We start from the raw sequence: 23,895 nt of genomic DNA, 5'->3' as shown, positions 1-23,895 counted from the left end.
TTCGCCGCACTGACGGCTCGGTAGGTTTGACTGGTTGCAGGTTCATCGCAGCGTCACAGGACTGGAAAAACAGGGAGGAGGAAGAACAAACTGCAGAGCGGAGCAGTCGCTTCCGAGCTGCTCTGCCAGAACACGTTTCCGTTCATCACAAGACGACGACGCAGAAATATCACATCTGTTTAGAGATGAAAAATGTGCTTCTCCCTGACGTTTTGAACGGTGTGCTTTCTGTTGTTCACTGACTGCGTGATGGCGTGCAGCGGTCTGATCACTCTGTTTAGGATTTGAGAGCAGAGCTTTGATTTTGGTTTTGAGGCGAGAGTTTCGTTTAGCGAGAGGCGTCAGAGGTTCTGTAAACAGTGCTTGAAGATGAGGTTTTGTGTTTAATGGTTTCAGAAATTGAAAAGTTTTTAGCAACTGAGAAAACCCCGTGTTGGTCCAGTGAAAACAGCAGAATACACAATGAGACGCGTCAGCTCGCCCTTCGATCCGCCGGCCCGGTGTACACGACTTCTTCTTCTTCTTCTTCTTCTTCTTCTCGGTGTGTTTTTCTGTCGAAGTCTCTCTGAAGTGCAGGAGATGGGAACCCTCCTGTAAAAGACGCAGATAATAAGACCAGAAGACCCTGAAGTGTCCCCACGTCCTGATCTCTACGAGAATAAGCTGCTTGTTGGTCTCACCTGTGTATTACACTATTACGGCTTGACTGTTGCTCTGCGACGTAAGCTACTCTAAGTCAAATGGAAATAAAAGACAGCGGAAGCCGAAACACAAACGGAAAGCCAGAAGTAAAACAATAATAATGCTCACAGTAGCTCACGGTCATGACGAGATAATTATTAAATAGAAGTGTTAGTAGGTTTTAACACTGACAGGTACTCGGAGCTGGAAGAAGCACTCAGATCCTTAACTTAAGTCAAAGTAGTAACGCCCTTGTGCATAAATACTCTGTTACAAGTCCTGTATTCAAACTTTTACTTAGTACAAAAACATCAGCATCAGAACGTACTCACAGTACCAGAAGTGAAAGCCCTCATCATGCAGAATAATATATATTATATTACTGATGCATTCATGTGTTCGTCCCTTTAATGTGGCAGCTGGTGAAGGTGGAGCTCATTTTAATGATGATCAATAAAGTCATATCTTATCTAAACCTATTGTAATACATTTATTTATTACTGCGTGTTATTCGTCTGAATCTGCAAAGTAACTGCAGCTATCCAACATTGTACTTGTGTAAATGCATTTATTGTTGGCTACTTTCCACCACTGCAGAGTTATTATTATTATTATGAGGTAAGTCCAAATATTTTAAACGAGTCATTTTTTTTCCATTTCATTTTTGTCATTCTTAATATTCCTAATATTAATAAAATCATAATAATCCTAATATTCCAACCATCAGTATTGCCCCTCCAGCCCTCAGGCCCCGCCCCCAGCCCTCAGGCCCCGCCGCCATCCGGCCCCGCCCCCTCGGCCATCAGGCCCCGCCCCCAGCCCTCAGGCCCTGTGCGGGTCAGACAGGAACAATATGGCGCCGGGAGGAGCGTTAGCTTCTGGACCAGTCGTTGTCTGAAAGACTGGCGATCCGGCAGGATGAACCTCTGCGCACAATATCTACGGTAAGCTCGGTGCGGTAGCCTCCGTCGGTTCCCTCGGTGGTACAGGTGTTGTCAGAAACGGTCATTTTAATCCAACAGGTGAATTGTTTTGTTCGGTTGCTAACGCTAAAGCTAGCTGGTTTCGGGGGACCACCCCCTTAGCTAAATGTTGGCGCTAGCTAGCTTCACATATCAACAAACAATCGATGCTACCGCCTGCCGTCACCTCACTCAAATTTAGTCAGATATCTGCAATGTTTGATACACGTTGGCGTAGTTATAGATAGATGTAACGTCTGTCCGCCGCTGGTGTGAATTTAAGGCTAAATGTGCGTTCACCCGCCACAGACAGACAGTGTGTTATTGCTAGTTAGCTTTAGCTTGCTAGCGTATTTCTGCGTATGTCAGGTTAGCATCAGCGAACCGACGCTGTTGCATATTAAATGTGATTTTTGGGTTAATTAGCACCAGCCTCTGTCATCTTCAGTCCCCGGTTTTAATTCATTCGGTCATGTGTTTCCGTAATTTAACTGTGGAGGAGTGAATTAGCAGCGGGTGGTTAGTGCCGGACGTTAGCTAGCCGACGGGTTTGTAACGAAGGCTTGTTGTTTGTAAGTTTGTATATTTCGTCGCATTTTTGGATCCGGGGAGTAGTCTGAGCCCGAGATCACCACCGTGCCCTCCTGGAGACATTTGATACGAGCTGTTAAATGTTTTAAATGAGCGGATGGAGACGCAAGTGATGTCTGTCTCTGCCGTTAGCTGTTAGCTCGGCTAGTCATCTGTGGATGGTGTATAATAAACAAGTGCTGATTGTTACTGTGTTATTAGTGTGTAAGTGTTGCCATGCTGTGTGTGTGTGTGTGTGTGTGTGTGTGTGTGTGTGTGTGTCTCTGACGGACCTGTCTAACACTCCTCTCTGTTTACATCCGAGCAGACAGGCAGAGGCCCTGAAGGCTGACATGACAGGTAGGTCTGCACCATCACCTCAACCCCTTTCCTCAGTCAGTGTACCTGCACCAGGCCGCACCTGCACACCTGCAGGGCTGCTTTGTTATTCACATGCAGGCAACGTTTTGTGTCTTGACTCCAGAGCTGTAAATCCTCATCGGGGCTGAGTGGAGATGCTTGTTGAGTAGTGACTGGTTTTTACTCACAGCACCGACCGTGGAAACCTGTCAGGTATTGAAAGTTGGTACCAAACGCTTGGTTCCGACTCTCCGTCTTGTTTACGTCGTCCTGGCTCTGTTACTGAGTGAAGCTGGCGCTCAGGTTGACACAGTTTGAATACATCACGAAGAAAATGCGCCCAGTTGAGAACTGGTATTTTTGCAAATCAGGTTTGTCCAAGAAGTCTGGAAGAAGAAAAGCAGATTTGTCCATTTGTCTTCTGCATTATATTGTTTAGTCAGATAAAAATAGAAACGGATATATTTTATACACGTTCACATACGAGGCTGATTTGCTGGAGAAAGCCTGGGACGTGAGGAAAAAGGAAAATTAAAGTTTCAAGTCCCCAAAATTTGCAGTTGATGCAACGTTTCGACCGCCAAGCTCTTCGCCAGGCGAAACGCCACGTGAAGGAAAAACAGGCTGTGTATCCGGACACGAGTAACACGAGACGAAATGACACACATTATATACGTGGTTTTATAGGCAACGTTAGAGCTTCCACAACTAGCTGATTAATCAATTAGTTGATTAATAATTAAAAAAAAAAATAATTTTTCAAACTGCTGGTTGGACAAAACAAGACGTATGAAAACGTCTCATTGAAGCGACCTTTTCATTATTTTCTGACATATTATTGACTAAACAATTGATCAAGAAAATAACCAGCAGATTAATTGATGATTTTTATAAATAAATAAATAAAATAAAAAGATTAATTGATAAGGAAAATAAGCGTTAGAACGGGCCGAGGCGACGTAAAAAGCCAGGCATCTGCTTTGCTCCAGTAAGAAAAAGGGTTTCAGATGATAAGCAGCCGTTTTCCTAATCTGGAAGTTTGATTGCAAAGAGTTAAATTAATAATTAGTTCAACTGTTTTGCATTCTGATGAATTTGTTGGTAAAGCGTCGCTTCTGTCAGGGCTGGTGGCTCCTCCTGCTACGCAGCAGTCAGTGTTTTGTGGATCGATTCGTTCTCCCACCGACCGCTCTGTTGGGCCCACTTCACCTGCTTTTACCAGCGGCTCCAGGTGTCTGGATACCTGCCAGAGCGTCTGGTGCAGGAGGCTTTGAGCCTGCAGGCCGGACCGCTCGGTGACGGTTTGTTCCTGGAGGACTCTCTGACGCACCTGATCCTGATCAAACGGATCTCCAGTCTCAACAGGAGGCGGCCACCTCTTTGATGTCGGTCTCAGTCCTCAAACTTCCCCAATGCTCGGTACATTTGTTGCTTGTGGATGTTTTTGTGGTCGTTGACTGGAGATTATAGTCGCATGACTCGATCGGGTTCAGGAGTACAGATCAATTAAAACAGCAAATTCCATATGTTCCGTGAGAGGAGAAAAATCACCGTTGCTGTCGTGCAGATCCTGCGGCACCTGACGCAAATTATTATCCAACTTTCTTAATACAATAATTCATCGACAGTTTTGTTAATCCGTTATTCAAGTATTGGTTCCAGTTTCTCTGCGTTTCTGCTTTTCACGTCACTGAGTTTTGTGTTTGGGCTGTTGGTCGTAAATTAGACAATAAGCTGCCGTGATACATAATTTAAGGGTGTGGTGAGTTGTGCTGTGGTCAGCTAATAATTCAGACTAATCCTAAACTGTAGCTGCTTGTTGTCCGTTTGCCCAGACGTTGTTCCTAAATGTAGGCGTAATAAGCTCTGGCTTCACCCTTTTCAGTATTTCAGTCATTTGTTCTCAGCAGAAACAAGATGCGAACACAACTTGAACATATCAGCTCGAGTTCAGAGGCTTTTCGCAGCTCCTTCTTCTCTGGAAGCGACGCTCTGAGCGCCGAGAGCGAACCAGGACGGCAGCAGGTGAACAGCGGGCTGAAAGTCTCCGTGAAGCCGAGCGGGGCGTCGGTGTTATAAAGACATACGTTAAAGCCGCGTTAAAGACAATAACTATCAGTTAAATTCAGTAGTTTAAAATTAGATGCCAGTGCTGATATGATACGTGTGTTGACAGTAAAAGTACTTTTTAGATACATTACTAAAAAGTCCAACTTCTCAGATGTTAAATGTTTTCTAACCACAAGCAGACTTTGTCTAAAACGGGCAAAAACATCATTTAAATCAGGAACTATGGGATCAAACAATAAGTCAACTAGATTATTATATATACCAGACATTTGTTGCGAACCTTCACTACTCAACAGTTTTGGAGTTGATGGAAATGCGTTCAGCACTCAGCCCTGAGGTCACGGTTTTCCCATCATGCTCTCCACCGCACACCTGCAGCTGATTTACGTCTGTTTCCTCTCCGCGTGTTAGACTCGAAGCTGGGGGCGGCAGAGGTGTGGACGTCTCGGCAGGCCCTGCAGGATCTGTACCAGAAGATGCTGGTGACTGACCTGGAGTACGCTCTGGACAAGAAGGTGGAGCAAGACCTGTAAGCTGCTCCGCCCGCATCCCAGCACTCGCATCGCTGCCAGAGCTGGAAGAACTAAAGTCACTTTGATAAGAAAGCTGTGTGGAATTAGATGCGAGCCATGTTGGTTTCTGTCTGCCTGCAGGTGGAACCATGCTTTTAAGAACCAGATCACCACACTGCAGAGCCAGGCCAAGAACCGAGCCAACCCCAACCGCAGCGACGTCCAGGCCAACTTGTCGCTGTTTCTGGAAGCAGCCAGTGGTTTCTACACACAGGTAAGATCCAGGTGGGCCTCAGCAAAGGTTTGGTGGTGTTAGTGAGTTTAGTTTGATCCTTTTTGAATCCTTATCGTGATTCCTGTCCTTTTTCTCTTGGTATGAAACAAAATCAAAGTATGCTTTCCCTGTCAGCAGCTGGTGACTGTCCAGGAGAAGAGGTGGTGTACCGTGATGAAGTAATCAATTCAGAAGCTGTCTGTTGCAAATACATGACCCGATACACCATAGTGCTAAATAAAGCCATATTATCTCTATAAATCCAGTCCCGATCGTTGACTTACAGCGCTGCTCGCCCAGAGACACAGTATGAAACGTAGAGCTTCCTCTGAGTAAATGCTGCGACCTCCCGTTGTCTCCAGTTACTGCAGGAGCTGTGCACCGTGTTCAACGTTGACCTGCCGTGTCGCGTCAAGTCGTCTCAGCTCGGCATCATCAGCAATAAACAGAGCAGCGGCAGCGCCATCGTCACCCCGCAGCCCAGCTCCTGCTCCTACATCTGCCAGCACTGCCTCGTCCACCTCGGAGACATAGGTGACAAAATCCACTCGCCCTTTTACTCCATGTTAATGGAGGAAAAGGGTCTTTATTTTCCAGGAAGACACTGTAACAGACGTCATTAACGTTCCCCATGAAATGTCACTACAAATCTGTTCAATCGTGGTCCTCAAAGATCACATTTCAAGTGTCCGGCCTTTATTGGATCCACGTTTCCTGTGTTTCAGCGCGTTACCGTAACCAGACGAGCCAGGCGGAGTCCTACTACCGGCATGCGGCTCAGCTGGTCCCATCAAACGGTGAGTCTGATGCTGCACCGCGGCCTGGGGGACGTTTTTCTTTAGGCTAGCAGTTTCCACCTACTTCTAGTCTTTGTGCTAAGCTAGGCTAACGGTTATCTTAGCATCTTATTGTCTGTATGTGCAGCACTTTGAATGCCCTTGGTGTTGAAAGGTGTTCCACAAATAAACGTGCCGTGCTTTGAATCTGATCTGTCCAAATACATTTTTTATGTCTCCTGATGATGTTTTGTCATCAACCTCGTTAATATCTCCAAACTTACCTGTGACGAAACGGAAATCATTTTTATTTTGTTATTATACGCGTTCACTAAAATGTAATTAGCTCGCTTCCTAAAAATGTTAAACCAAAAGTAAAAATCTAAACTATTCCAGCAGGTAAAACAACACTCAGATTAGAGCGGCCATGTTTGTAGTTTCTCCCTGTGTGTGTGTGGTGTGATGCTCCTCCGTGTCTCCCGCAGGTCAGCCGTACAACCAGCTGGCCATCCTGGCCTCGTCTAAAGGAGACCACCTCACCACCATCTTCTACTACTGCCGCAGCATCGCAGTCAAGTTCCCCTTCCCAGCAGCCTCCACCAACCTGCAGAAGGCCCTGTCCAAGGCTCTGGAGAGGTAACAAGCACAACGCTAAATGCTGGAGTTTTCTTTTAATGCTAATAATCAGATTTGAGTTGAAGGGGATTCCTAGAGAATCGCAGCTTGTTTGGTCGGCAGCCGGAAAAGAAACAAAGGCCTCTGGAGGTTTTTAAACGTTTCCACAAACAGGCCCGTTTTCCTTCCTCTGTGTTCCCGCAGCCGCGATGAGGTGAAAACCAAGTGGAGCGTGTCAGATTTCATCAGGGCCTTCATCAAGTTTCACGGCCACGTGTACCTGAGTAAGAGTCTGGACAAACTGGACGGTCTGAGGGAGAAACTGGAGGAGCAGTTTCAGGTAAAACACAAAGACAATTTCCAGAGTTTAGCATTTAGTCAGTTCTGCCTGGTTTTTCCTTCATGCAGTGTGATTTAAAGTGTTTTAAAGTTTATTTGATAACCTGTGTGTGTGTGTGTGTGTGTGTGTGTGTGTGTGTGTGTGCAGAGGCTGATCTTGCAGAAAGCCTTCAGCTCTCAGCAGCTGGTCCACATCACTGTTATCAACCTGTTTGAGCTCCACCACCTCAGAGACCTGGCAGCTGACGGCAGCGAGCAGAGCTACAGCAGCGAGCAGCAGATCAGCTGGTTCCAGCTGCTCGGACTCTTCAGTAAGAACTCAAATGCCGCTGCTGCCGGGCCTTTTCAGCATGACCTGCTTCCACGCCGTCTTTACAGTCTTTACCGCTTCTCAAGACCGTTTTAGGCAGAGCGTGTCATGAATAAACTGTTGCATCAAAAGCATTTACGTCTCCTGTGACGTGATCCGTTTCGCACCACAGTGAGAATACGTCCCGCAGGGCTGAGCCACACAATGAGAACAGCAGCCGAGTCCGTTATGTGTTTTAACTGTGTGTCTCTGCAGGTCTGCTGAGATGAATCCAGTCTACAGTCATAAAATCTTTATATATATATACTCAACAGTCTCAGGTGTAGTTCCTGCTGTGTCGTGGGCTGACTGACGGTCGGTTGTCCGCGGTGTTTGACATGACTTCCTGTCCCCTCAGTGTCCTTCCTGGGTGTCATGTGCGGCCGCGCTCTGCTCAACAAGAACCGAGGGGAGGAGATCATGGGGGAGTGTCCTCTGCCGGCCATTAAAGTGTCTCTGGACTGGCTCAAACTGAGACCCAGCGTCTTCCACGAGGCCGCTGTGGACAAGAGGCAGTAGTAAGTCTTCTGTCCTTTTGTCTTTTAATCAATGCTCAGTAGCTTCACTGTTGTTTAGCTGTTCAGTAAATGTAAAAGTTTAACTCCTCTTCCTCGTCCTGTCTCTCAGTATCTGGCCCTGGCTGGTCTCCATCCTCAACAGCTTCCGTCCCAAAGAGGACGACGTGTCCTGTTCCTCAGGTAGGACGCCCGCTGGTATTGATTAATGTACCGAGCTGCTCTTTATTCAGTTGAGTGATCGATACGACAGAATAGTGCACAGCGATTACAGGAACAAATGGTTCTGTTTAAGTTATGAGCTGATGCGGCGTTGTCAAAGAACAGATCAGAGCAGCGCTGCAGGTTGGATGGCTTTTAGCCTTTATGTCCTTCCTTCACACTGAGTCTGTCACTGCCAGCCCCGAACACTGCAGCAGACAGATGTGGAAGCGCTGGTCTCGTGTCAGAGTGCGGACGGTGAAATGGACCAATGAGTCCGTCTGCTGAGCAGCATCGTCGACAAGATAACCTTTTGTCTCCTCCGTGATCTCAGCCGGTCGCAAAATCCAGCCGTTGTCACTGACAACGCTGAAGGTGTAGCTGTTGTCACGGCAACTGCAATGTCGCAGCTCCAACCAAACACATCTCTTACCGGATGGCGGCGGTGGTTTAGTCCAAAAGCCACATTATCATATTTTTAAAACTGTTAAATTAGATTTGTTACTCATTCAGCTGTAACTGGTTAACTTCCTGTCAGAGTACAAAGTGTTGGTTGTTAGTAGATGTATAAAGGATGCGACTGACGGTAGTGTTTCCATGTCAGATGTCTTCAAGGTGTAGCTGAAGGTGTGTTTGTTTTCCCTGCAGTGACGCCCCTGCCAGAGGAGTTTGAGCTGCAGGGTTTCTTGGCGCTGCGACCCGCTCTGAGGTACTCCCCTCCTTCCTTCAGCGGTGGGGCGGCGAATCGGTCAGTCAGAATGTTTCCGTGTTTTGATGTGTGTTGGTGTTTCAGGTCCCTGGACTTCACTAAAGGTCATCAGGGCATCCTGGTGAACAGGGACGGCCTGCCGGTCCACACTCGACACCAGAGACTCATCAGTCTGGGCAAATGGGTGGCCGACAACCAGTCGGGGTGAGTGTTGGCCTGCTCCGTGACTGCGTCTGTCAGCGTTCGTGCACTGAACGAAAAGACAAACTTACTCTAAACACCGAGGGTCAGAATCACAGAGAAAACGCTTCTCTGAGCTTCTCTTTGAATTTGCAGCTGCAGTCTGCGTGTTTGTAGCTCGAAGTTCACAAAGGCAGCGGCTCCTCGACAGATCGTAGGACCTGCAAAGGAGAAGAGAGCGGAATCAATGATCAGTTAATCGATAAGTTGATTGACAGAAAATGATTCAGCAGCTATTGAGAAAGATAATTTTTTTTGACTGCAGCTTTTCCAATGTGACGATTTTCTGCTTTCTCTGTTTTCTGTCACAAAAAACCTGAATATCTTTGTTTCAGACTGTTGGACGTCGGCATGAATTCTGGGAAATTAGAATTGACATTAGTCACTATTTTTGGGACGTTTTATGAACAAAACGATTAATCTATTAATCGAGAAGAATAATTAGCAGATTAGTCGATAATAAAAATGGTAGTCGCAGACCCGAAGGACGCCTCAGTCCAGCAGTGAGATCTGTTTGACTTCCCCAAGTTTAGAAAAGAAACAATAAGATATTGATTCCACAACATTTACTTAGGCCTCAGTTCAATTTATAAAATATTTACAAGCCACTGCAAATGCAGAGAGGCTGACTCCGCTGCGTCTCACTGTGATTCTGTAAATGTCTCGTGAGTAGAAAGATCTCACTCGCTCTGTCTGACGGCGGTTTACTCCACCGCCACCTGCGTTTCCTTTATTTTCCAGAGGTGCAAAACTGGCCGCCGCCAGTTGTTTGACCTTAGTAAATTGCACCCTGACCTGAGTACATTGCCTCTGCCTCGTCCGCAGGCTGATCCAGTGCAGAGTGAGTGAGGACGGCCTCCTCATCTTCATCACTGACATTCCAGAGCAGGCCATCGAGGAGCCGCAGGAGAGGGAGGCGCCGGTGCTGCAGGAGTCTTCCAACGGCGAGCAGACGTCCAACGACGGCGGACACGCCGGCCTGAAGTCGGTGCTGTCGGCTGGGAAGACGCAGAGCTCGTGGCCCGACGGCAGCGACCGACCCGTCGTCACCTTCAAGGAGAACATCAAACCCCGAGAGCAGAGCCGCGAGCCGACGCGAAACCATCATCTGAAAGACAGCGGCAAGGAGCGCCGCGACTTCACCAAAGGCAACGGGGCTGCTGGGAAAGGGGAGCTGAAGAGGGACGGGAAGAGGAAGAGTGAGCTGAAAAAAGCTGGTCACGAGAAAACCGCCGATGCTGGAAAACAGGTGCAGACGTTTTACCGCAATCTTTAGCAACTTCGTCGCCGACGGAGCTGCTCGCGGGAATGTTTTAATGATCGTGATGTTGGACTTATTCTCTCTCGTTCAGGTGAAGGCGCAGACGGAGCTGAGGAAGACTCCGGTGTCTGAGGCGAAGAAGACGCCTGTCACTCAAACTCAAACCACCTGCTCCTCGCAGTTCATCCCCATCCATCATCCCGGGGCCTTCCCACCGCTGCCCAGCAGACCTGGTACACACGACTGCAACCATAAGTCACTTAATCAATTAGTCGACCCGCAACTTGTTTTCATAACTGATTTATCGTTTCAGTGATTTTGCAAACACAAACGTCAGATAATTGCTGTTCCAGCTACTGAATATCTTTAGATTTTCGACTCCTGAAGTCACCTCCTTGGGCTCTCTAGTCATTTTCCCCTATTTTCTGACATTTGTAGATAAAACGAGTAATTGATAAAATAATCTGCAGATGAATAGATGATGGAAATAGTCGTTAGTTGCAACACGAGGCCCGTGTTTCGGTTGTCCGGCTCTCGTGTGTCTGACGAAACGCATACGCTTCTACTTGAATCAACACAGGTGTCTGCACGAGCTGCGTTTTGCGTACGTTTCTAAAGTTGTCTCCACTTCTCACTTGTCTTCCCGCTGTATAGATCTTCTATATAGAAGATAACATTTTTACAGTGAAATACAGCTGCACGTTTTGGGACTTAACTCAGTCGCCCCAGTTAACTTGCTCAAATGATAATCAGTCGAGGAGGCAGTCGTCCGATCCGAATCTGTCGATCCAAACCGCTCAGCCCCCTAATAAATAAATAAATAAATAAATGAATAAATGCCTTACTTTGGAGGAGTTATTCTGTCAGATGTTTACTGCATTTATATCGGAGTTGTTTTGGGACGAGTGGCCTCATGTTGTGTCTGATCGTCAGTTTAAAGTCTGCTCCTGATTGGTTCCTCTGCAGGTTTCCCTCCCTCAGCCTACGTGATCCCCCCCCCGGTGGGGTTCCCGGGCCTTCAGGTGAATCCGGGCTTCACCTTCTCCACTGGAGTGTCCGTCCCACCTTTCCTCCAGCCGGGCGTCCACGCCCAGGCCGGCACCCAGGCCGGGAAGCCGTCCCACATTCCCTACAGTCAGCAGAGGCCCTCTGGTCCTGGTCCAGGTCAGGGGCCGGGGTCCTCAGGCCAGGGCCCGGGGCCCATGAACCAGGGCCCCTCTCAGGGTCAGCAGCCCCAGACCCAGCCGCCCTCCCAGCAGGCCTTGCAGCAGTCGGTCCAGCTGCAGGTGCAGGCGATGAGCCAGCAGCAGCAGTCTCCCACCAAACCGGTCCAGCAGGTCGGGATGGGGAAGAGTCCACCTCACCACCCGGGGCTGCAGCAGGTCAGTAGTGTCTGCAGATCTTCCTCTCTCGCCGCATACAGCGCCGATAACGTCCACCAGTTAGAGAGATGGGGCAGCCTGCGTTAAGCCTGACAGGCAAAACTCAGGGAATTAATAAAAGAAGGGGCTAACGCGCCCCGTTGGTTCCTGTAAAACTGAAAGTATGATTAAAAACACGGCAGTTTCTGACAAAATGTGACTATGAACTCATTGTTTTTAATTAGTTAAAGCGATGGGGCCTGCAGACGTCGTCTCTGGGCCAAAGGTGAAGTGAAAAGCAGCGTTCAGGCAGAGAAAGAAGAACCCATGGCCATTTTCCTATTTTTGTTACTGTCATCAAATCTCATGTTCAGACTCAAACCAGCAACGTGTCGGTCCGTCACTCAGCACTGTCTGACTTCCTGTCTGCGGCTCTCAGCTGCGAGCCCATTGGTTCCCGCTGAAGACGTGAATCTTTAAAAAACACAAATAGTATATAGTTTGAAAGTAGTTTCCTCAAACTGCTGCTCGCTGTAGTTTTTATCAGACTAACAGGAGGAAACAGTGCGTCTGTTGGGGACTATTTCCAGCGGCGAATGAATCCACATGTGGTGCTGTAGTGAGTGTTTGGGGCAGCAGGACGGTGTGTGTGGGGCGGAGGCAGAATAAACTACAGTGTGTGTGTTCATGGTGATGGAGGAACATGTCACCCAGTGCAGCAGAGCGGCTCACAGATGTGTTTTAATAGTTTCTGGACAACGATGGAGGAAGAAGATCCATCAGCTGTGATTCACACACACCTGTTAGCAGAGACGTTCATGATGGTTTGAGTCTGAACGTGTTGATGAGAAGAAAAACATGTCTTACTTTTACGTTTACTTGTGTGTCTGGTCTCAGCAGTATATGCAGGTCCAGGATCAGCCGGCTCAGATGTGGAACCAGGCTCAGGCCGCTCTGCAGAAGATCTCTCCCATGCAGATGTCCATGAAGCAGCCTCAGCAGCAGCAGGCCTTTTACATGGCGGCTCAGGATCCTCTCAAACTGTACGAGCACCAGCTGCAGCCGCCCAGCCAGCCACAGCTCTCCAACATGGACAAGAAGATCAAGTACCCCAACGTCAAGATGCAGGACTTCTACTGGGAGCCGTCGTACCGGATAGGGGACGGTCTGGCTGTGATGGCGGACAGGATGAAGAGGCCTCCGCCGGGCGGTATCTGTTCTGAGCAGGACCCCTCCGCCGGGCCCCGGGGACCCCCGTTTGAGGTGAGCAGCTCTCAGGGGACAGTGGGAGAGGAGGAGGTGGTCCTGTCCTGCTGCTTTTCTGTCTCTGTGCGTCTTTTTCTTGCACTTTTGCTCTTAGTTGTCTCTTTTTCTGGTTGGAAGGTTTTTGCAGACGTGTCAGAAAGGTTCCTGAAAACCACACAGACCTTTGCCGCACCTGTTGGATGCTTGATTCAAAACAGTTATTACATGAATACTCAAATAACCAACGACATATGTGGATACTCCTGCTGGTGTTCTGGAGGGAAATGGACCTAAATTGAACATTTGATTAAACAAATTTCTAAATTTTTGTTAAATTGATAGCTGAATCCATAAAAAGTAGGGGTGTAAGACGTTATCGACACACTTGAGTATCGAGATATTATGCTATTGTGCAAAAACACTATGGATTTTTAAATTAGTAGTGTACATCCAAAGATTCGTGGCAGTGTTGTAATCTCTCTCCCGCTCTAACGTAACGCCGTAAACTGAGACAGGAAGAAGTACAAATCTTTCCTTTGCTCAGATTGCACAAGTAGTGCTGTTCGTTATACGATGACAGTTTTCCTAAAATTAGATTTTTAAAAATCGCAATATGTCATAATGTATTGAATCGTGACCCCTGTATGTATCGTATCGCCGGTGCCAGTGCACAGCCCGAAGAAAACGGAAATACCAACTTCGTGTTCGAACTACCGTTTGAATGTGAGGAAGAATGTAATATTTGGTCAGCTGTTTGAATTAAAATTGTCAATGTAAAACTGCAAGCGTCCTGCAGGGGAGGGGCAATCCTAAAATGCTGCAAATGTTGGATTTGTCACCATACGTGGAAAAATAAGGCTAAATACTGACGTAAAATGAAGCTGTGATGTTACACGGACAACAAATCTGAAGTCGTCGCTTGTCACTCAACAGCAGAGGCATGAGCAATGGACGACACGTTGATTCTACAGCGCGGTTTCGCGTTAGACCATTTTAACAAACTGGTGACGAACCGTCAGACCAGCGGGTGTTGCTGCAGTGGAGACAACGTTCCTGAAAAAGATGATCTCTCCGATCCTTAAACACCGAAATGGAAACGTGTCAAACCCCTGTCCAAGGTCGATCTGAAGCCTCGTTTCCACCGAGCGCTCCGACGGTTATTTTCGCGTTTCCATTCTGAAAAGTTGTGGGTGGTACCGACAGAACCGTCCCAAGCGAGCTGAGCGGATAGTAAAAGGTGCCGTTAAAACACTGGCGAATGGGAGCGCGTCGCCTCGTCGTCTGTTTCCCAGACTCTCCTGTCTTTTGACTTGCTGCCTTTTCTCAGACCAAGCTCGTCTGCTTGTTGCAGTGAACAACCACGAAGCGTGTGTGCGCAGCGAGCGAGCGGAGGGAAAGGTCCGCGGTCAGTCAGGCAGTAAATGTACAGTGTGTCGGTTTAATAAACGCTGCAGCTTCTCAAGACCAAGAAAGGTCTCTGTTGTTTCCCAGCTGCTGGAAAAGTGCAGCCCCGGTAACAACCCCGCCTACCCCGATGGTGCTGTCTGCGGTGGAAACACAAACCAGATCTCGGGTTTAGGTATGTGTAGGTACGGGTTTCAGGGGTACTACGCCGAAAGTGTCTGGTGGAAACGGCCTGTCAGGTGGTGAGCAGGCGTCTCTACGTCTCTGGGAATGTAAATGTTGATACTGACGTTAAACACAATTTAACGGACTCTGTTAGTGTGAGAGCGTGTCGACAGACTGATGAACCACACGGCCGACTGCAGCCTTCTCGATGCACACTGTTTTTACTGTCCAGAAAAGACAACGTGACGTTTCTGTTTATTTCGCTGTCAGAATCTCTGCTGTCCTCTGTGATGTTGAACTCTGATCTGTGTTAGCTTGCAGGCTTCTGTAGTGTTTAGCATAACTTTCCTTCTTTCCACCTCTGTCTTACCAGCTTGCCTTTCTTTTTCTCTTCTTTCTTTTTACCCCTCTCCCTTCTTCTTCTTCTTCCTCTTCTTGCTTCTTCTCTCACTAGGACAACAAGAGCTCGCCCCTTCTACCTCCTGACCTGTTAAAAACTCTAGCAGATTTTGAGGAGGAGGAGGAGCTCGTCTTTACTAAGCCTCCTGATTTCTTCCAGGCGTTGGCTGGTCCTCTTAGCACTGCTCCTGGACCAAACCTATTTGTATGTAGCCCTGTCTTCCGCCTCCAACACCCCCATCCTCAAAACACCCCGACCCCCCCGCATCTTGTCCCATCCGGACCTAAAGCCACACTCTGCTCGTCATTTGTCGTAGAGTTGCTGTCTTTCAGATCTTGTGACATTAGTTGCTGTGTACGGTAATAATGGTGTGGCTGGGTTATTACGTTGCCCAGCAACAATCAGCGGACTGATTTGCCAACAAGATATTTAAAAATACTTCGCCCCATAATGCAAATTTCATTCCTTCTCAGAAATGTGTCTGAAAGTCAAATATGTAGCTTCACTGGTGTTTGAACTGACAGGAGGGCGAGTAGGTAATGATTGGGTTTTTATTAACCTGTAAATTCACATTTTTACATGAAAGATTTGGCAGGGAAAACAGCTTTCTGTCTGTTTTTGGCTACGATGTGAAAAATGCCGACAGCTGAAAGACACAGAGGCCAAAACCATTTCAGAGGAGGGGTCAGTTTCTGATTTATTTCTGCAGAGCGTGAGATGAAACGGCTGTTGAACAGCCGGTAATCCCTCAGATTGTGGCTTTAGTCTGATGCTGAATGTCTTTTTTAAACAGTGATGTGATGTCTCCTGCAACACCTGGAGATTTAAAAGGAATTGAAACACAAGAACATAACAGACAAAAGGCTCAAACAGCTACAGATCAAATGAAATGGATCCCTGAAAGGTTTTCATCAGATTACAAGTACTGAGAAGAGATTTAAAAGATGATGATGGGTTAGTAGCTGGAGATCCATCAACTTATAATATATTATAACTTATATATATCCAGTTTGTTTGAGATTTCTGTCGGTGGACGGTCCGACCTCTAATGCCATCCTCCTCTTATAAAAGCGACCCGTAGCGGTCCTCAAGGCCTAGTTTAGTGGCTGCAAAATTGGTCTGCTTTAAAAGACGGTTTAGTCCCTCATTCGTCCAGGAGTGTTCTATCGTAGAAAAGGTTTCAGTCGTGTAGTCACAGACGACACGCTAACTCTGGATTGCAGAGCGCCGTGCATTTGCATCTAAAAGCTACAAACCGCACATTTGAAGACAGCGAGGTGCAGATTCTAAGTAGAGAGAAGAGTTGGTTTGAAAGAGGAGTCAAAGAAGCCATTTTTGTGAAAAAAGAAAACCCCTCTTTGAACAGAAATGGTGGTCTGAGATTCAATCTGCCCAAAGTTTACCACAGTGTATTAACACCTTGGTCAAGCCAATCACATGCTAATCAGGTACTTAACAGTAATGAAGGAGGTGCAGCCAGAAAACAATAGGCCTGATTACTGATTACTGGGCCATCATGGAAACTATTAGGTCAGTTTCAGGTGAAACTAGCTAATCAACAGATACTCAGGTAGACTCCTCCCTGAGGGCGGGGCTTATGTAACTCAGAGTAGCTTAAATTTCTGAGTTTTCAGACCATTTTCACAACTGAGAATGACTTCCGGATGGGAGCCGAAACGTCTTGATTCTGAAAACAGTGTCCAGACGACTACGACTGAAACCTTTTCTGCTTTAAAAATATAGATTTACATGAACTTACTTTGAAACAGCTGCAGGTCCATGATGCACTCTGATGTGTTTGGGTTAGTCTGGAATCCTGAATGTAGCTCGATTTATTTATTTATTTATTTTTTAGTAGATAAGATTTTATTTGTACAGGACAGACGATGAAATGGATAAATCATGCAGCTCAGCTCTGCAGCGTGTTTGTGAAAGGCGTGAGCGTGCGACGTCATACAGCAGCTGTCGGTTGGTCCTCATCCTGTCTGTCCTTCGTCTCTGCAGCTGCCAAACCAGACCAGGATGGAGAGCGGCCCCGAGGTCATCAGCCAGTCATCTTCTCTCCTGCCCATATCTGGTTTCCCCATGCAGGTCAGACCCATCATCTCAGGAGCAGTCGCATACCTGCGGGGGCCGAAGGGCCGTAGATGAGCTGCTGCCGAGAGTTCACCAAATACTGAAACCGAACATCAGAGTTTCTCAAAAATGTCTCAGAATTGGATAATGCAGAATATTATTACAATAATATATTGTTTCCATTTGATAAAATACAGACAGCCTTCAATACAAAGTCCTGCAGCAGCTGTTTTAAGAGACCGATTGATGTTATGAATGAAAACAGTTTTTGTAGTTTGTTGTAACATTGTTCAGCCACCAGATGGCAAAGTAGACATTTCTTCAAAGACTTTGACAGTCTGAATCAGTAAACGTGTGTTTAAACACACGTTTACATCTTCATGTCTGAGACTTCTGTGTGTTTGTTGTTGTTGTTTTTAAAGATTGTGAAGGTTTAAAAAAATGAATCAAAATTTGTGAGACGAGCCAGATTGTGGATTCAGATTTTAGTCTAATGTTCAGTGTCTGTCAGGCTCCAGATAAAGAAAATAAATTACAGCATCAGTTCACAAATATTACTATTCACGTCATAAATATTTATTAAATTCTTTGAAAACAATCCAAAAACTTTTATAGATTCAATAACCAGACAGGAATATCTGTTTGGGGACGTGTATGATGGTATAAACTGTAGGGCAGGATCTCGGTCTGATGGATTTTATAGTTCTCTTTAATCTATGATCAAAGATCGATCAGTAGCTGATCGATCAGACCTGTAATGTCCTCATGTGTTTGCGTATTTAGGAATACAACCAGAACAGCATCTTCAGTCAGGCCTACGGCAAGAACCTGCCGCCCAGCTCCAAGCCCGACGCTCCCATGATGCACCAGGAGCCGTCCCTGTACTCCCTGTTCGAAGGGACTCCCTGGTCCCCCTCCCTCCCTGCCAGCTCAGGTACGTCACACCTGTAAAGATGTAAATGGAACATATTTATATTCAGGACCAAACAGTGAAACGTGGCTCTGATGGAAGCTGTGTTCTGATTGGCAGATCACTCCACCCCGGCCAGCCAGTCCCCTCACTCGTCCAATCCCAGCAGCCTGCCGTCCTCCCCGCCGACACACAACCACGGAGCCATGCCTTTCTCTAACTTTGGGCCCATAGGCACTCCGGACAGCCGGGACCGCAGGGTGGTGGACCGCTGGAAGGCCGACAAGACTGGTGAGGGAGGGAGGGTGAACCGGAGGGGATTCAGGGGTTCAGAGGGTTCAGGGGTTCAGGGGGGAGGGGTTCGGGGGGTTCAGAGGGTTCAGGGGGTTCAGAGGGAGGGTGTTCGGGGGGTTCAGGGGGTTCAGAGGGTTCAGGGGTTCAGAGGGAGGGTGTTCGGGGGTTCAGGGGTTCAGGGTTCAGGAGGGTTGTTGGGGGTTCAGGGGTTCAGAGGGTTCAGGGGTTCAGAGGGAGGGTGTTCGGGGGTTCAGGGGTTCAGAGGGTTCAGGGGGAGGGTGTTCGGGGGTTCAGGAGGTTCAGAGGTTCAGGGGTTCAGGAGGAGGGTGTTAAGGGGTTCAGGGGTTCAGAGGGACCATGTTCGGGGGGTTCAGAGGGTTCAGAGGGTCAAGTTAAGATGTTTTTAGCTGCTGCTGCTTTGACAAATTCTAACTTACTATCGTAATGAACTCGCGGTTGATTAATTGGTGTTTTAGTGACAGTTGCCTGGAGTTCAAAGGGTTAAATTCACTGTGAGCTTTGCTTCCAGATGTTGACATGTGGTTGGTGTCTTGTTTTTCAGGAGCGGTCAGCGGGTTCGGTCTGGACTACCTGCCGACTGCGGCCTCCTCTGCAGGTTCGGACACCAGCTGGCACCAGGCCGGACCGGCCGGCAGCTCCTGGACCAATCAGGAGTCTCCTATGGAGGAGTCGTCCTCCACCGTGCTGCTTGACAGCCTCAAGGTCCGCTAACATCCCCACAGACTCTTTTCATGAGAGCATGTTACTTGAAAATAAATCATGGATTTTGGGTTTGATCGCTTTGAGCCTGTTGTTTAGCGTTTGTACATTATATTAGGATTAGCATCGTGCTAACACTTCGCTCTCCTCTGCAGTCGATCTGGTCGAGCTCCATGATGCAGCCGGGCCCGTCGGCGCTGGAGCAGCTCCTCCTGCAGCAGAAACAGAAGCAGCAGCGAGGTCACGGCGCCATGAACCCGCCTCACTGAACGGCAGGCCAGGGCGGCGCTTTGTGTTCGGACATCAACAAAACCACCACCAGGAGAAACGGGAGGAAATATAAAACAGAAGTTTGATGAAGACGAGCTCCAACTAAAATGGAAAATTAAACCGGTGAGAAACGGTGGAGGCTGGGGAGGCGACACGACCCCCCGACGAGGCTGAAACACCACCCCCCACCCCCCTCGGCTGTCGAGGAGCGGTGACGCCCCTCCTGGACCGGAGGGTGCGGGATCTCTTCAACCGCGGTGCCACACGCCACGCCACCGCTGGGTTTCCTTCAACCCGTGGAAATCTGAACATTGAGGAACATAACCCCCCCCTCCCCCGTCTCACCACCACTGCCCCGCCCCAGGTTTTGGACAGGCGCCACATCTCCACAACTCCTCTCTCACGTGGAAGAACTTCTTCTGTCTTTGGAATAAAAAATAAACCGACCTCCCGGACGTCTTGCTCGGTCCGGTCGGAGCGCCTGTTTTTAGCGTCTCCGCCGCCGCAGACTGAAAGGGGGAGGGGGGTGTTGTGAGAGCGAGGACTGCGTGGTGACCGGGTTCAGGGGGGAGGTCAGGTGAAGCATCGGGGGTCAAAATAGACTGGACTTTCTGATCTCTCATTCATTTTCATTACTGAGGAGGAGGAGGAGGAGGAGGAGGAGGAAGGCTCTCTGTAGCTTAGTGGTTGAATGAAGGAAGGAAAGGAGGTTTGGGTTGGTACAGCTATATAAATATATAAATAAATATATATTGCCATAGTTGGACTTTAAACGGGCCTTGTCTCTTAGCCGTGGTGTGAGAATGAGGACCGGACGCTGCTTTGTGAAGCCAGGTGTGTAACGTCACCTGGACTGAGCGCTCGCTCGCTGCCCGACCTTTTTGAAGGAGGAGACCCGACGACGGGACGGCTTCGTGGTGCCAGTAAACTTCACAGGAAAGAAAGAAGTACAAGGGAGGGGGGGGCTAAGAACATAAAAACCCTGTCACACTTAGGGATAGTATTACCGTTAGCTTCAAGAGATTGCAGATATTAACAAAAAAAAAAAAACTGTATTTTGTGATTTGTTCGTAGCAGTTTTAGCTTCACGCCCTCTGAGGTGAATACAGGTATGTCTATTAGCTTCCTGCTTGAATATTTTCGGGGTTCTCTTCCTCTCCGGCCTCTTCTTCCTGTTATTTCTTTACTTAATGAAGAAAAAAAAACAAAAGATGTAACCCTGCTCGCTTACTTAACCTGCATTTACTGTTTCTTTATGTTCATGTTCTGCCTTTTTACTAGTTTTAAGCAGCTCTGTCGGCTCCTCTGTGCCTGCTCACTGTCCCATTACTACTGACTACTGTAAAGGTTAGCACGAGGCCACAGACAGACAGGTGTATACAGGTAGTTGGCTCAGCCTGAATGTTTTCCACTATCTTTTCTTCAATAACCACTACTGTTTGTTATGAATCGTAGCGTCTGGAAGCCCTGCAGCTCTGCATCTATTTAACCTGTAACTGAAGCTCCTGTTCAACCTAAAAGTCCCGGGAACTGCGGAGCCACAAGAACCAAACTCAGGAACTAAAAGCACCTTTTTTTGTGCGCTAACATTTGCATTTTCTCCACATGAAAACTAAGCGATTAATCCTGTAACGGATTGGGGGAAAAAAGCAGTTTGCAATTCTCTCACAAACGACAGCACGATCCTTGTTGTTCAGGGCTGCCTGCAGCTAACGGTTATTTTCTTGAGTGATTGATTTAATACTTTGGTTTATAAAATGCTTGTTTTTTTTGTCTGATCAGGAGTCCAAAAGCCAAAGAGATTCAGTTTACTATCACAGGAGAAAAGAAAACCAGATGATAGAACCTGTGCGTTTTTGCTTGAAAAATATCCTAAACAGTTAATCAATCAGCAAAATTGTTGATAATCGACTTGCCGCTCTAATCATTTTGTCTAAAAAAAAAAAAAAAAAAAAAAAAAAATGTATAAAGTCTTCAAATTGCTTGTTTTGTCTGATCAACCATCACAAACTTGAAAATATTCAGTTTATTGTCATTTATGACAAAGTTTTCCCGTTTGAGCAGCTGGAGCCAACAAACGTTCAGGACCGACGTAGTTCTCTTTCACCTCCGTTTGCTCGACAGGCAGAGGCGACAAGTGCTGGTCTAGTTTTACAGTTTGTTTATTTCTGCTTTAGCACGTAGCGATCAGCAGCGCTCTGAACAGCAAACTGCACCCTGATAGTTCCTGGGCCGTCTGACGCGGACCCAGGAAGTAAAAGTAAAGTTTCTGAGTTCCCTAAAAAGGTTCCTGAGTTCCTGAACGGTTCCTGTGGTGGAGACGGGCCGGGAGGGTTGAGTTGAGCTTCGGGGTTTTATTCTGTGGTTTCACCTTTGTAGAGCATTTACATGCCGTCAGTCCTGGTTGTTTTTAGAGCCAATCAGAAAGCAGCGAGTGACAGCTGACCAATCAGAGCGCTCGGAGGCTCCAACGTGACGGTTTAGACTGCAGCACTGTAAGAAACTTCCTGTCCAGTGTAAACCAGCAGAAAGCTGTTTTTCTACCTTTAAAAATGAAACAAACTCATCGTTTAGTTCCAAGGGATTCAGAAAAAAAAAGAAGCCTGTTTTTATTTTCCCGTCGAGGGCGTTTTATTAAAGCAGACTTCAAAGAGACGTGTCTATTTTCCGTGTGATTGTGCTTTTCATGTTGCATTTACAAAATGTATTTGAAAAATAATAAAGATAAAATATTAATGAATGTGAGGACGAATTTGGCCAGAAGCGTCAAGGAGAGAGGAGAAAAAAGTGTTTTCATGTTTGAGGCTCACCACGTGGATCTGAGCTGGTCCTGGTTCTGGTTGCCTTCTTGGTTTTTTTTTTTTTGTTTTTTTTGGAGTAAGAACTAAATGGACCGGGATCTGTCAGTGACGTTCCGCTCCGTCAGATGTTGGGGAGGTTTCAGGGCGGCTGGAGCTCTGATGACAGGAAGCATTGGTTCAGATCTGAGCTTTGACCTTTTTGTTTCTGTCTCTCTGTAGACTTTCAGAACTGGTGGAATCGGCCTTTAAATAAACGTAAACTATGTTCTCCCTTGACACTGTGTCCATTTTTATTTCCCTTCTTTTTTCAGTGGTGGAAGAAGTATTCAGATGCTTCACTTCAACAAAGGTAAAGCTTCCTGCCACCGAACAATCAAACACTCAAAAACCCCAAACGGTTCAACAGAAACGGTTTCTCTGACCGAACGCACTGGAGTACGTCCTGCAGAGGAAACTTAGCAGTGTGTCAGAGACGGATGTGAAAACCTGATACAGCTAGCCCTGATGACCGACTGTCGGGCTGTAAGTAACTAAAGCAGCAGAGAAATTTAAATATTTCCCCTGAAATGTAGCCAAGTATCTCCTCTTCGTACCTTTCTCCTCAGAGCGACGTATCAGTCACGCACTGGTGCTAACTGCTCATCAGTCCAAAGAAGCCAGTCATTCACACACCGAAGGCACAGCCCTCAGGTTCAGTATCCTGTCCAAAGAGACTTGGACGTGCCGGGATCGAACTGCCGACCTTCCGAGCAGTGGACGACCCGCTCTACCACTAAGCCGCAGCAGCCCACAAGTACAGTACTTGAGGAAATGTACTTAGTTTCCGCCTGTGTGTTACGGTCCTGGGTTGTCGTCTCTAATAACGCCGACGTTTCAGCCACTGAGCAGCTCTGAACGTCTGTTACAGGACGAGGGATCGAGCTCGCGGGGCGGCAGACGCGTCCCGTCGGTCTGAGTGAACAGTCCTCTGCTGCTGAGCAGAACTCTGATTGGTGGGCAGGAACGAAAGGTTACCTCCAGATCCCAGCCACAGCTGTAGTGCTGACAGGACGTGCACCCAGGTCTCAAACCTGCAGTCTGATCCGGATCATGGTCACATCTACTTTTTACAAACCATCCAAGAGCAGTAAACGTGGAGTCAGTGATTGGACGGTTTTATGACGGACAGCGACGGACAGACAGAAACATGTTATGGGAGGGAGGAAGTAACCGTGTGGTCGCTATGTTCAAACGCAGACCCGGACACACTGTTACTGGACGCTTGCGTAAATGTCGGCTATACGTCGCCTACACGGGTCTCTTCTCCATCATCAGATGGATTTATTTGTTATTCAGCTTTTGAGTTCCTGCTAAAATCACATCTACCATGAGAAAATCCTGCGGTTGGTTAGTTTAGTTTTCAGATCACAAACCGTCTCGGCCCGGTTGCTTAGTCCGCGCCAGAGTTTGTTTTAACTGAACCAAACAGGTTTGAGGTGAAAGCACCATGAGATGTGGACTCTTCTCTCCACTGGCGTCTTCCCTGATAACCACTATCTCCTTTGTCCTTAAAGAAAATTACAGTTAGTAAGTGTTATAATCCAAACACCAGCCTTCTCAATGTCCCAGCAGACCTTCAGAGATTTAGCAAGTCATAAAATTTGATTGGGTTTAAATTTCATTTCTGTGATCCAAATGTACAAACCCTCGTCGGCTGGCGGGTCTTCATCGTGTAAGATTACACCAGGTAACAACAAAAATAACAACACCTGCGTGTGCCGAGTTTTGGAGATTTGTTGTGAGCAGTTTCATGTGGGAACAATGGAGAGAAACTGC

General features: G+C 47.3%; 1 protein-coding gene across 6 annotated transcripts; it reads left to right on the top strand.

Moving 5' to 3' along the window:
* Positions 1-1,484: 1,484 nt before the first annotated feature.
* On the top strand, positions 1,485-22,356 carry smg7 (SMG7 nonsense mediated mRNA decay factor). 6 transcript variants are annotated; one of them, XM_044219544.1, is made up of 23 exons: positions 1,486-1,625; positions 2,542-2,573; positions 5,055-5,172; positions 5,297-5,429; positions 5,792-5,963; positions 6,155-6,226; positions 6,691-6,841; positions 7,025-7,160; positions 7,308-7,470; positions 7,867-8,026; positions 8,136-8,206; positions 8,873-8,933; positions 9,018-9,137; positions 9,999-10,422; positions 10,526-10,667; positions 11,401-11,816; positions 12,696-13,058; positions 15,064-15,213; positions 17,014-17,100; positions 17,869-18,019; positions 18,116-18,286; positions 18,852-19,012; positions 19,165-22,356. In XM_044219544.1, exons 1-23 carry the CDS (start codon positions 1,600-1,602, stop codon positions 19,276-19,278), a joined length of 3,594 nt encoding a protein of 1,197 aa, XP_044075479.1. In that variant the 5' UTR covers positions 1,486-1,599; the 3' UTR covers positions 19,279-22,356. The 6 variants fall into 6 exon arrangements, with proteins under 6 accessions (XP_044075476.1, XP_044075479.1, XP_044075478.1 ...); XM_044219543.1 differs by having other exon boundaries at positions 12,693-13,058; XM_044219541.1 differs by having other exon boundaries at positions 1,485-1,625; positions 8,873-9,137; positions 12,693-13,058.
* The last annotated feature ends 1,539 nt before the right edge of the window (positions 22,357-23,895 follow it).

This window comes from Siniperca chuatsi, linkage group LG13, assembly GCF_020085105.1.
Source record: "Siniperca chuatsi isolate FFG_IHB_CAS linkage group LG13, ASM2008510v1, whole genome shotgun sequence".
Taxonomy (NCBI): Eukaryota; Metazoa; Chordata; class Actinopteri; order Centrarchiformes; family Sinipercidae; genus Siniperca; species Siniperca chuatsi.
This window is presented reverse-complemented; position numbering and strand designations above follow the sequence as displayed.